This window comes from Pogoniulus pusillus, chromosome 9, assembly GCF_015220805.1.
Source record: "Pogoniulus pusillus isolate bPogPus1 chromosome 9, bPogPus1.pri, whole genome shotgun sequence".
NCBI lineage: Eukaryota > Metazoa > Chordata > Aves > Piciformes > Lybiidae > Pogoniulus > Pogoniulus pusillus.
The window spans coordinates 22,680,733-22,695,173 of NC_087272.1; the positions used below are offsets into that span (position 1 = coordinate 22,680,733).

The 14,441-nt window shown below is 35.6% G+C and overlaps 1 protein-coding gene across 1 annotated transcript in view; it reads right to left on the reverse strand.

The window, feature by feature from the left end:
- The window catches only part of FBXO8 (F-box protein 8), a 19,456-nt gene extending 5,067 nt beyond the window's left edge, over positions 1-14,389 (reverse strand). Inside the window, exons 1-4 of the mRNA XM_064148872.1 lie at positions 14,185-14,389; positions 9,187-9,523; positions 8,648-8,774; positions 1,463-1,581 (exon numbers count right to left, since the gene is read on the reverse strand). Of these exons, the coding sequence (XP_064004942.1) occupies positions 1,463-1,581; positions 8,648-8,774; positions 9,187-9,515 (575 nt within the window). The 5' untranslated portion in view covers positions 9,516-9,523; positions 14,185-14,389. The remainder of the gene's footprint in view (positions 1-1,462; positions 1,582-8,647; positions 8,775-9,186; positions 9,524-14,184) is intronic.
- Positions 14,390-14,441: the final 52 nt, after the last annotated feature.

Consider the following 14,441-nt stretch of genomic DNA (forward strand, 5'->3'; position numbering starts at 1 on the left):
ATAATCATCACTAACAGTACAATGAAAATGCAAACAGGTATTTCTCAGATACTTACAATAGTAGCCAAATACTATAAAATACACATTAATCACAACTCTGATTTTCTTTATATGCAGATAAAATCATAATCTACATATAGGCTTCACTTTCTGTAAAATGTCTTCATAAATCCCTTAAAAAAAAAGACAGTAAAGGGAACAAATTCATGCATGTCACATGTTTTGGTGCCTAGGTAAAAGCTGTAACAGGAGTATCTTGTTAAAACCAGGCTTAAGTTAGATAAAATTTGCTCACAAAACCTCTTAGAAGTCTAATCCATCAGGATGCAATGCTCTCAAGCATTTTGCACTGAGCACAGAAACATCTGAGGGATTCAGACTATCTCACATGAACAGATGTATAAAAGATATCTGGATAAAATATGGAAGCAAATTTGAAGTGAGTCAAAGAATATGCTTGTATCTTTATCTTTCTGTTAAACATTTCAGTCCTAACAGGGGAGATTCAACATTTATAAATCTAGTGTTATTCTTTTAGTGCTTTATTACATTCTGTTCATGAAGGAAAGATGAATGGCAACAGGGATTGCTAATATTAACTTGCAATGTCATCTGTTAAATGATTTTGTCTTTTTTCTACTGTCAAGGCCCCTAATAATCTGAAGTTCTTCAGCACAGTACTGCCTGTCGTGATAACACTACAGAATGACTCCTTTTACTCCTTTAGTGGCATGGGCTGAGGGGAATGAGAAACAGGATAGCATTCCTGCTAGAAGTGCTTGCTGTCTCTCTGCTCTTCCTCTTAAGGTCCAGTTATCATTCTCCTCCTCTTTCAACTTTTCTTGCAGTTGGCTGGTGCTCCTCTTTCCTGTGCTAATCCCAACCTGAATATATCCTGGAGCACAACAGAAAGCATTGTGGAAGAGAAAAGCATATTATGGTGGAGAAAGTGTTCCCTACTACAGCTCACACTCTCTCCAAGATGATGTGTTATTGCATCTTAGGTCATAGGTGTTTCATTCAAGAAATACGAACAACCAATCAATATTAGTTGAAAAAATATCAGCACTTGGTAAACTGATAACTGCTTTTTCTGATTAACATCCATACTAGACAGGAAAAAAAGAAACTTTAAAATCTGAGCATCCTGCAACACAAAGACTATCATGTGCAGTTGAAATCCGCACTGGTAACTTCAAAACAACCTATGCCCAGAACAGCAAAAATGAAGAAAAAGAATACAGGATGTGGGACTTAATTAGTTACAGGTGGTATTTTCAGGGGTTCTAATAAATTGTTAGTCACATAAATACTTGGACAAGTTCAGACTTAGCATCACCATTACTTAGCTGAATTCTTGATTTTTACATATTTAAAATTACATCAATACAAGCAGAATAATGTTGAACAGTGCTGTACATGGAAAATGAACAGGAAATGTCTCAAGAAAAATTCAAATTACCTTTCATCAAGGTAGATTCTCAGCTTCTTCCAATTTAGTGTTCTTGTGCAAAAGATAAACTTAGCTATTTCTTTCGGTGAATCATCTAGTATGCCCTTGGACATAAAGTAGTTGACTCCCTGAGATAAAATACAGGTATGTATAAATATGTTTAATCTTCATAATGTGTTTAGGATCAAGTATGGTACTTGGCAATGTAGGAGGATAATCCTACTAATTGCCCTGTTTTTCAGAATGATTCCATTTCTTCTAAATCACATTTCAACATGCACAATATAGTCTATAAATCAAATGCAAAGAGAATTTACTGTTATGGTTGAGATTTTGCATATACTTACAGTGGGAAATTTAAAATTATGAACCCCATAATGAGAATGATGTTCCTTAATTTCTTTACAGTGTAGACTAGTATTCTGTTTTTCATACTTTTATAATTGTATGCAGAATGCTGTGGGAGCCATAACTTTCAATTTCATAACTCCAGTAAATAAGAAAATCTTAGCCATAATGTGTTTAGTCTTTAATATCTTTCATTAAAGAATTAATGTTCTCACATGTATATGATGCATCACATTCAAATAGATGCATTAAATGCATTTGTTTAAATGTGTAATAATGCAAATAACACAAGCACACTGATTTCAAAGCATAGGTAAATACCAACATATATAAATATGCATACACATAAATAAGAACACTGTGCCTAATAGAAAAGTTTTAAAAGATAGAACTGTATATATTTATATTGGTATTATCATTTCCAGAATTTTCCACAGGTTGGTAAGCACTCATTTCTTACAGAATACATGACAAATTCTATTTTATCCTGGATATTCATTACATTCATTGAAATATCTTAAAGCATAAAATGATTTTCCTTATGATCTCAGAAATTAAGTAACAACCTAGAGAATTTAAAAAATGTTCACATTTTCCCACAAAAATCTAGACCTAAGAATAGCTAACTAGTTAGCTGCAATTCAAATTGTCAGGGACTGGGAGTGGTTCTAAAACATTTTTTCCTGAGTCTTCCGATAGCAGACTTCACAGTGTTTTGCGAGCCTGCCCTTTTAGATTACATTACACCTATAAAGATGTAAGGGCAACCCATTTTTCAGTATATGAACCAACTTTCTGTGTGCTCCTCAGTTTTGATTTAAAAAAAATGAATAAAAGACTGTGTGCAGGTTTGGAAAGATGCTTTCTGGTGTGGATTGATAACACAAAATCTCAGCTATTTCAAGCAAAAAAGAAGTGAGGATATAACCTTAAGATACTGACAACATAAGTAAAAAGCCAACAAACATCTGTAATATTATCCAGTTGTTTTTATGAGCCTGTAAATTTTGCTTATACATTTAAAGAGCAGTTAATCAACATATATTTTTGTGGTTAAAAGAACGTTTTACAAAACACATAAAAATGTAAGGTTTTTATATGGGTGACACAAGAAAGAAAAAAAAAAAATCATAGCAATTTTAAGCCCTGATTTTAAGAGGACTCTTTCCTTAGGACTCTATTGAAACACGTACTGTACTATAAGCTTGGATTTACATCCAAATTAGATTGTATTTAAGTTTGCCCTTAATATGAATGGACAACGTAAAGCTAAGGCCTTCCTTGGATCTGAAGGTAAATAGGAAACTAAAAATGTGAGATAAAAATAAATGATTACAGCATGTTCATCTCTCAACTTTTCTTTGCAACTTATACAAGAGCAGAGCACCTTCTTTACTCCTTTATATTATGATAGTTATGTGTTTGCTTCAGTAATAAGTATTTGTTTAAGGTAATACAAACTGAAGCCAGGTGAAGAAGTCTCAGGAGTATTCCTGCTTCAGTTATATAACAAACACTTCTGCAACATATCCAGAAAGTACCTAGCATATCATATATGAAGCAGGATGAAAATAATACCTTCTTTAAGGCAGATAATGGGCTGGTTTCTCTGTAACAGTAAATGCTGCAAGTAATTTATTTAATGGACTAGACTTCAACTCAATGTAAGATCTTCACCCCAACAGGCCACCATGTCTTGGCAAAGCATTTTTATTCCCCGATTCCAAGTGTCACTCTCTCCAACGTCCCCCTCAATGATGCTTAACAATATATTTTTCTGTAAACACTTCCTTCATCTTCTTCACAAATAAACTGAGTATAAATAAAATACACTCCAGCACATACTATCATTTTTAGTTTCTTTAATTTTTCCCCATAAAGACTTTGAAACAGAAACCTGGTTTCTTTTTAAACTTCTTAAATTTTGGCTCATAGCAAGTGAAATTTATTTACAAGACTTATGGTACGTCACTCAATCTGCTTTTTGTAACATTGTAAACACTGCCTTGAATTGCTCTCAGAAGCCACACTTCAAATAAATCACTCTTGGTGGCTAAAATAGTCATTTGTGGCAGGTACACTAGCTGAAATAAGTAGTTCTACACAGTATTAAAAAAAAAAATCTGTGCTGATTATTTATCACTCATTTGAAGAGTCCCTTAGGAAACACATATCTGAAGTCAGACAGGCAGATCTGTGTCATCAGTTACCAGGCCTGAAGAGGTCTTTTTAATACTTTGAAAACACTGCAGGATGAGTACATGTGTTGTATTCTCCTAATTACGATGTAGGTTAGGTGAACAGTATCACAGCCAAGACTTCCAACAGCTCTGTATGTGCCTGACTTGCATAAGGAGCCTTGTTTGTCACTGGGGATAGGTTGGACTGGATGATCTTCGAGGTCTCTTCCAACCTGGTTGATTCTATGATTCTACGATTGTATGATTTTGGACAAATGCCTTAAGGATATCTTGCCTTTATGCCCTGAATTTCATACAGCTGTGGATAAGATCTTGATACATTAAAGTATTAATTTAAATTAGACATGCAAATAACAACCATAATTATAGGTAATAGTAACAACAAAACCCATTTGCTGTATTTCAATGTTATTTCCTACAGTCACTCTTTTTTTCCAGTCATATGATGCCTGTTTCACCAATTTATTCTACTACAGCACTGATACTCCTTGCTTGCTTTCTCCCTGTTTCCAAGAGTCTTTCCACTAATTTATATCCATACAGGATATCTAAAATAGAAGGATTTTTTTTCCAGCAGTGATTTTGTTTCTGCACTGACCTTTTTTTTCAGCTAAGAGTACTTTGAAAACATTTCAGTACAGTAGTCAACATTAAAATCTAATAGCTGCCTTTGACCTCTGTTTAGCCACATACACAAACCAAACCAGACATATTCTAAGTTAATGGCATAGAAAATATGGAATCAGTATTCCTCTACACTTACACCTGATTTCTCTTTTTAATATTTAGTTTGCATGGTCAGAAATGGGACCACACCTTTTAGCTAATGTGCATTTTAAAGTAGTGCAAGAAATTATGTGCAAAATACATTTTTCAGTAAAGACAAATTTTGGATTCCATGTAAATGGTTGTGCATCCACTCTATTCGATTACCAGTTTTAAAAAGTGACTAAGGAAATCAGTAATAGTGACATAATTCTGTGAGTAATATGCTTTTAGGTTTTAAGTTTACATAAACATCAATATAAATTGTTGATTTATTTCTACTCTATATTGTATTAAAAAAGTCAATTTGATCATCAGCCAAATAAAAGCTGAGGAAATACTGGGATTCAAATTTAAATTCTAGCTTAATTATTTAGCTAAATTCTTTGGGGGAAGTGACTGTAATTTTATTCTTTATATACAGTATCTTGTATAGGGGGCCCCTGATTTCTAACTGGAGCTTCTAGGTAATACTAACATTATTAGTCAATAAATATTAGACATGTATGGTATTAATATTCCTATTCTTCTAGAGAAACACAATATCTTAATATACTTAATGCTGCTGCTTCTGGAACAAACGTACAGTATCAATATTCTATTTTCTAGCACAATTTGTTAATATCAAGTTATGAATCAAAGACAATTGGTAAGAAATGTCCACAATACAGAACACTATGTCTTTCACTGTATGTTTTAAAAATACAGTCTCAGTCATGCACACTTTCAATGGCAGAAAACACAAATAGAATGCAGAAATATTTTTCATGTTACACAATATCCATAACTAGTAATTTACAAAATTCAAGATCTGTGACTTTACAGTAAAGTTTTCAAAAGAGCTGTCTGGTCCGTTCTAACTTTTTAGATAAATCACACAGAACTTCTTCCCTCTTCAGCATTCACATAATTTTAATATTCTTGGGTCAGACAACAATGCATCTCAAAACTGCCATGCTTAGTACATCACTATGAAATAAACTAAGTTTAAAAAAAATTGATTGTAAATATATAACAATAAATATTCCATCATCCACAGGCAATCTATAATTATAAAGATAAGGCACCTTTATGCAAGTGGCTAACAATTAATTTATAATCAAGCAAAGGTCAGAAAACTGACTTCTCTAGCAAAACCTAAGGATAGTTAGTAATGAATGAGACAATCGTAAGAGTGGAAAGCCAGGCTTAGTGTAAGCACTGTCTTACTGTATTGTTATTATGCTACATAAAGGAAACCCTAACCTCATTAAAATCTGAGAACTTTGGTACAGTCCAGACTCTTAATAGTTACCTAAAAATAAATGCCATTGAACACAATGAGTCTAAATAATTATTATTAAGAATGCAACAAAAATTAGATTATCTTTCCTGACCAAAGGATTCTCTTTTCCAACTTCAGGTCCAATTTTATTTATATAGTATCGCTCCATGTAATAAACTTGAAAAAATATTTTGTAGGGGGTTAGAAGCAGTGTGAAATACCTTTGGTTACTTAGAAGTTCTGAGTCACAAGTGTATGAGATATGAAATGGGCAGTGCATGAGAAACATTTCACATACACCATACACTCTTTAAAATAAGATATAGCAGAGACCATGTAGGTAGATTAAACACTGTAATATCCACATTCAAGTGTTAGTAGTAACACTAAACCACGTGCTCTCTCCAAAGAAACAAAAAAATGAGTTCCAAATCTTGGCTACAATGGTGCTGCCATACAAAAAAAAAAGTAAAAGAAAGTAAAAACCCAAACGATCTAACAAACAAACCAAACCAAACAAAAAAGAGAAACCAAACATGCACTGGAGGTCGTTGTGTGTTTGTTTTTGGTTTTTTTTTTTATCAGACCATGTGTAATGTGATTAGGCAGATCCTTTCAGCAGGATGTGAGCACCTTCTACAAATTATGCAAGCTCATGCACACGATCAATACATTAAATTACAGCAGATATCACAACATCATGCACACAACAATGGCTAACCAGAGAATCCTACCACAAAGTGTGTAGATGCTCTTCCCTACCCCGTGAGCCACCGCTAGCTCTGGAGCTGTTGCTGTGGAGCCTGGTTACCCATTTTCATGACATGGGCGGTGTCCTTTGGAGAATCTTGCTCCTGTGGCTGTAAGTATTCCTATTTTTATAGTAATTTGATCATGTCTGTTATCAAATGTAAAGCAGAGTTTGGCAGGAAATTCGGAGACGCAATTTATAATAGTGGAATGTCATATCATATAGTCCAGTCACAGTGTCCTTATAATAATAATTCTGCCAATATCACAATTGTAAACAATAAAAGCAATAATATTTGTGAATTCTCCTGAAACTCAGGCCCTGAATAATTCCTACCAGGCTATGGTGCCCCACAGGGAGAGAGGAACAGAAGCCCTTAGGAGAAACCCTGAGGTCTTTTACTAGGCCCGAAGCAGACTGTTGATGCTACCATTGCACAACATAACCATAATGAACCCAGAGGATGTTAACTGAAACATTTTCTATTCAATACCTAATGTAGGTATACCATATTTGCAGATCTTAATTTCCCTTAAAATCACTTAACTTTTTATTCAGTGTCTTTTGTAATGCTCTAAATGCTTTAAACCTACCAAAATGACTTTAAATTAGTTTAGAGTATAACAGCATATTACGGACTAAGATAGTAAAGTGAAAAGCTATACTAACACAAATGGAAAGAAGAAAAAATTGTGTGGATAAGGCTGTCACCAACTAAAAGTTGATATATTCCTGAAAACACATGTAAGTTACCAAAACACGGCATTTCATTTTATAAACTTTACATTAATTATTAAATTCACTAAAATCCTGATGAAAATCAATGCACTCAAATGGCAAGACCTTTCAGCACTGTTTATCACAGTTTAAAGAAGAGCTCTACCAGAAAAGCTACAAAATAGTCTAATTTGTGACAAATAAAAATAGTGCCTTTCTTTATCAAGCAGAATATGAGATAAAGCATGGATTCAAACAAGAATCACATTGTTATGATTTCCATGGTGGTCACAAGTGACCCCATTGTCACAAGTTCATGTCCTTGTGTATGTATAAATATATGCAGGAAGTTAATACTGCCTTTTTGTCCAGTACTGTGTATATTCCTTTCCTAGGAAACATGAAGCAGAGTCTGGGTTTCTACATAAAAGATGGGTGTTAATTGCTTAACTCCCAGGCAAACCTTTTTCTTCTCAAACCTTTTTCTTCTTTGAAAGGTGCCAAAGGAAAAGCAGAAACTGACTCTTCCAGTTAGCTACTTAATAAATTCTTTTAGTTCAACGTGGAGTATATTTTGAAAAGATATGTTGCTATGTACTGGAAAGCAAAATTATGTTTATGCATAACAAACAGCTACGGAAATCCCATCAAACTGATCTTTAGGACGGTTCAGCAGTACATCTTTTTCATAATTCCAAATTTGCTCCTTGGTAGTGGAAAACTCAAAATCTGTTACAAGAAGCCATAACTGTAACAGAAGTAAGAACATAGTAAGTATAAGTGCTACTTTGCACCTCACCTTGTTTTAACTGAAGTGGAATCAAACTGACATGCTGCAGAAGGATTTTAACAGTTCAATTTATGTAAGTGTATTATTATCCTTTCTAAATTCCCCATTGTCTCTTGAGTTAGGGTCTTTATCCCCTTCCTAAGTCAGTGGGTGGTTGTGGACTTGTGCCACCCATAGGTCAGACAATGGTATAGAGCACTTAAGAGGCAACCCATGTAAATGATGTGCATGGGTACCGTATACAAAAAAGATCAGGGTAGGGCTGCAACTTGGCATTAATTTCTATAGCAAAAGCATAATTTTGTAAAACTTTGCTTTTAATATGGATGTTTATTAGTGTCAGCAATAGTTTACTTACCTCATCAGGGTTGGCATTAAAGGTGAGACTGCCCTCATCTAGCTGCATATACAATTTTCTAAAAGAAAATCCTAGAGGCGGATTCTTGTTGTATATAGAACAGTGACCCCAAGTGGATTTGCACAACCTATAAAAATAGAAGTGTATTATCAAACTCCTTTTTGTACTTCACGTATTTTACAACAGGAAAATGTAAACAACATCGCAAAACCAACTACTCAAACAACATGAAACGTTAGAAATAGGTTGAAGATTAACTCCTTGTTTTCCCTCGACATAATATACAAAACAACAGCTATACATAGGTATAGTTTGTATCAAGCACAATTGTGTATGTAGCAATCTCCAGTAAAACCTAATAGGAATTCGTAGTCCAGGATAGCATATTTAAAAACATATTCCCTGTGTGAAGTCTCATTTAACTGACAGAACTTTTGCTAAGGTTACAACGACCAAAAGTACATATTGTAAAAAAATTAAAATTTTACTATGTCCAGGTGATACATTTAACTTTTTTTTTTAAAAAAATCTTTCCTTACCCTTGCCAGAGGAGCTCATCATTTGCAAGATCCTGCCAGACACATGAAGCTAGACAGAGATCAGTTGCATTCAGGTATGACAAAATGGTAAAACTAAGCTCTGGTGGCAGCATTTCCAAGTTAATGAATCCTTCTTGTTCTTTAGATTTCCTTGTTTTCAACAGGTGGTAGATATCAATGCCTCCTTGAGTTTGCTTGCGGTGGCTTGTATTGGAAACATTGTTAGCAGTTATTCTTCTACCATGTTCTCTGGTAAGATAACCTTGCTCACTGTATCCTTGGTGTTGCAGTTGCTGGTTCCTAGCAACTCTCCAGAGTCCCTGACCCATCTGTGAGCCTGTTGGATACAAAATTCAAACTATAGGTTGACATCTATTTACAAATATTTGTAAGACAGACTCAGCACACACTGGTAAAAGAAAATTGTAGGACTGATCTAAACACAAAGTTCAGTCAAAGTTAGGCTGATGGTACTCTGTCTTCTGAAGCAATTAAATAAATACTGAAACCCCAAACCCATTAAAAAAATCTATTTTTTAAAAAAACCAAAATATTTATGCTTGAAAAGCTCCAAAATTAACAATAAGCTTCTGCAAACAGTACTAAACAGTACTGATGTCCTACACAAGTTAAGAAGCTTGAAGTATCAGAACATTTGGAATTATTATCTTCAGACTTCCTTTAAAATTTTGGAAAATATACCTTATTTAAAATCAATAAGGTGCTATAAAATGTAAGGATAAACAAAAATGTGTTGAGTAGTGGGTAGCACACAAAATTAGGCTGTGATTAATATTAAGACAAAGCTTAAGAACTTCAACAACAATTCATTAAGGATTCAGTTTCTTGAGTTCTCAAAATCTCTCTTCAAGCTTTCTTGCACAGTAGCACAAAAACATCAGGATAAGGTTTCTATATCTTACTTATCACTGTGTCTGCAATTCTTTGTCAAAATTTGCTGCAGATGATAATAAAGAGAACAGATCCTCAATGTTAGTGAGATTTCTGAATGATGCATCTCAAATGTTCATAAATGCTTATATTTATCAAGAGGGAAAGTTAAATCAGAATAAATCATACAATCATACTAATTCAGCATGGGAATGTTCTCTTGATTCTACCACAATCAGTGTATATATATATGGTCATCCATCTTATTTTTTCAGCATTTGCTTTGATGATCCCTATGAGTACTCTGCAGGTTCCTGATACAGTCTTTCAAAAAAAAAAAAAAAAAAAGAAACACTACCACTACCAGAGTAGGATGTCATGTGTGTTTGAATTTGGTATGTTCTATGAGCAAATGGAAGTGAAAAGGGGACTTCAACGCAGTTAACCAAGTTGCACATGAATGGAAACTGTTCTACATAAGCAGAAAGAAACAAGCCATGGGTGCAGTAAGTGATTATGGGAGGAAAAATGGAAAATATCAAGAAATTAGAGGAAGAAAAAAAATGCATAACCAAGACTGAAATTGACAAAAGCCAGGTTCAGCTGGCTGGCGAAGCATTTATCTACAAACACATCCATTCTGGGGAATTTCTAGATAAGGCCAGAGTTGTGAATAAATCGTAGTTATATGTATTGTACATGGATATATAAAATACAGAGTATTTTATATAAATTCATCATTATTTTTATTCTCATTTCTTGTACCTTGTTAATATTTTACCATATTGGGACAGGATAAACCATGATCAACTGCTATAAATTATCAGGGAAATTTAAGAAAATATAAGTTTACTGACTCACACCATAAACAGGATAGACAACTAGCTGCAAGAATGCATGCATAAAGAAGGTGTTTTCATGTACCTGAAGTTTTAAAAGTACTTAGGGCTACCACTTAAAAGGTGGAAACACAAGGATTTAATCAAAGTGGGTCTTGATAATTCGTGTTGATGTTCAAAATTAATTTATACAACTTGGAACTTTGAATAAAACATGTTTCTTCAGAAGACTAAGAACTCTGCCTATTTTTGTCATTGTTTAGCTAGATATAAGATGTAGCAACTTTTTAAGAAGAGATCTTTTCTCTGGTGTTGAACAACTGAATCTCTCAAAGGAGAAGGAAGTTACTAACCTTCATTCAAAAAGAGGAACATCAAGCACTGTTAATAAAAGCAAAAGCTGTTGAATGGATCAGTGGTAGCTGTGCCAGAATTGGCATTTAGGACTACAAGTATAATCCAGCTGCTGCTGCCCTAGTCAGCAGGCAGAGCCATACAGTTATACGCCATGAAGAACCACGATAAAAAAAACTTTAGCCAAGGGCTGTGAGGAGGGGCAAAGACTTATCTAAAGAACGAAAAGAGAAAATAAGGAATATTTCTGAACGATCACATTTTAAAAAGGCAATGGAAAGTTCCTGTTTTGCTAAGCACTGTATATAAGCTTGTTAATTACCTAAGTACAGTGCTTAGTAAACAGGTATCTCTCAACACCTTTGGAGGCTTCAATCACTTCTTGACCTTAGCCCTATGAGTAAATAGAACACTGCAAGACAGACATTACACCTCCAAATACGCAGACTTAGAGGCTGTCTACTCTTGGAAGGCATCAGATGATCTGAATGACTCAATAATAATGAACTTTCAACTCGGTGTAAGAAATTCAGCGGTTTAAAGGTAAAGGTATACATACACGTGTAGATGTACTCAACTATAATTCACATACTTTATCAGTGTAGCTCTTCATGTGAAAACAAAAATAAAATTGTCCTGAAAATATTCCCTGAGTCCCCATCTCTGGAGGTGTTTAAAAGACACATAGATGTGGTGCTAAGGGACACGGTTTAGCACCAGCCTTGATCATGTTAGAGAATGGTTGGACCTGATGATCTTAAGTCTTTTTCCAACTAAAATGATTCTGTGATTCCATGATTATTATTATTATCTGAAGTCCTTAACCACTAAGGCAACAGAACTTGGAAAGAAAATAATACACCGTTGCAATATTAAAACTTGAATTTTGTAAAAGATGAGACGGTATTCTACGTAAACTGTGCATTTCAAGTAGAGAGTAAAGTTCCATTAAATGCAGATGCTTGTCTTAGAAAAAGTTATGTCAGCAAATTAAGGAATTTACATTTTTGCCATTTCTTCTGGCACCAGTTTCTATCATTATAACACAGACAGCTTTCTCCAAGTATTTATTAACATTTAACTGCTAAGAATCTTCTGAAAACATTATTTGGGCATAGCTTATATGAAAGGAAAAACAACAAAGGAGTAACTGGAAATTCATTAGAAATTACATTGGTACCAGTATCGTAATACACCAGGAAGATGAAAAAGTGCAGCAGCATTATCATAAAGAGTTCACAGAAAGGCTGTGACCAGTCAATTATCAAGTTAACCTTTATGCTACTAGGTAAGCATCTGGAAATTTTATAATAGTTTTCAAACCTCTTCCAGGTCTGATTATGTTTCTGTTCTATATGCATTACCTGTGAAGAATTTGGCATGGTCAAGGAGGACCACATTTTCCCACCTAGCTCTATATCAAATATTCCAAATTTAGTTACTAGTTTACATCTTTACTGCAATACTCAGACACAAACTCCTGTTCTTGAAATATCTCCTATCGAGTGTTATTAAGCTAACAAGAATATTAACAGTTCTTGTTGTCACTCACAGGGCTTTTTACACAAAAGCTAGTTGTTGTGTATCACCACCATCATATCTCGTAAATTATTTAACACAAGAAATAGCTCCAAAGCAGGAAAAAAACCCTGTGTCATTCAAACAATCTTGCGTTCATATGATATTCACATATATGTATCCAAATGATATCACTGAATAAAAGGGTATTTAAAATTTTGTAGCACTAATAATTATCTATTTCCTGGTTTAAGCAACAGCTGAGGAAATTTCACAGAACAAAGACAATTTAAACCAGTCTACAATCATCTGCTGGATATCCACAACCTTTACATATGTGCGTAGCTATTCAGCAGCTTATATGCTATCTGGTGGAACATACACAATTTTATACATCAATTACTTTCAGCTTTGTATTAATCCATTATGATGGCTTTGCGAACTCACTTGTTAAACAAGAACAGTCAACTCGTTGTTATTACAAAGTCTTTTAAGCAACTGTGACCAGAACTAGATTGTAAAATTATTCTGAATATGAATTTTCCATCTCCTGATTCAATAGTCCACTCAGCGTATGTTTTCATACTTCCAATCACGTAACTTTAATAACTGAAACCTCTTGATAGCTTGACTGTATTTATAAAGTACTGATCTGTTCCAAGTCTGGATATGTATTAGAGCCTGACTTCAATTTTAATCATGTCTTCTTCGGGTTACTTTTTTACCACATCATGATTTTTTTTGTAGTATTAAAGATTATGATAAGATACTAAAAACTACATGTTTATCTAGATTAATGCTGTAGAGGTACTGGCTTCTGATTTCTTAACTAAAAAACCAACATACACTCTTGATGGTAACCAAGCTGCTGCTTTATAACCACAATTATCCAAACAGGACAACGTTCCTCTTCCTTTGATCTACTGAAGCTTCGTTAATCGCAAAAGCATTCGTAACTAAGGCCTGTTGACCTCCTTTAAACTGAGAGCCTTTCAAACGCAGCTCCGGGCAACTATCCGTGTGGTTCCAGCAGCACAACCGATCTCTCACGCCCAAGGCCGTCCTAGCTAACGAGAAAGCTCCAGGTAGCCCCCATCGGCGAGGGTCGCGGCTGTTCTCCCGCCGCCCTGCAAGGCATCGCAGCGACCCTGCTCAGCTCTTCCGCGTCGCCTTCCCTAGTTACGCTTCGCCCCGCAAAAGGGACCCCGGACCGAGGCTAACGAAGGCCGGAACACGACCGCCCTCTCCTCCACGGCTACCGGCTGCCCTGTCCCCGTGGGCGCCACCCCCGTGCTCCATTGGATCGCCTCAAAAGCCCCAGCTCTCGATTGGACGCGTCGCCCGTCCATCCGCGCTCCTCTGCCGCTCTGCGGGAACCCCCCCAACCGGTCTGTACCTGTGCGAAGTCGAGTCCCAACCGCCGCCGCGACGACCTCGGCCCGAGTCAGTGCGTGAGCCTCGCCGGGCAGGAAGAGACTGTGAAGCCCGAGGCAGCGGGAAGAGGCAGCGGGCACCGGGAGAGCGCCTCTGACGCGCAGGGAAAGCCGCCGCCCGTCTCTTCGCCTGGCAGGTTTGACGTTTGCTGTTGTTGCTGGAAGTGACGTCACCGCGGAGGGCCTCGCGGGAAGCGGAAGCGGCCGTTGGCTCTTAAGG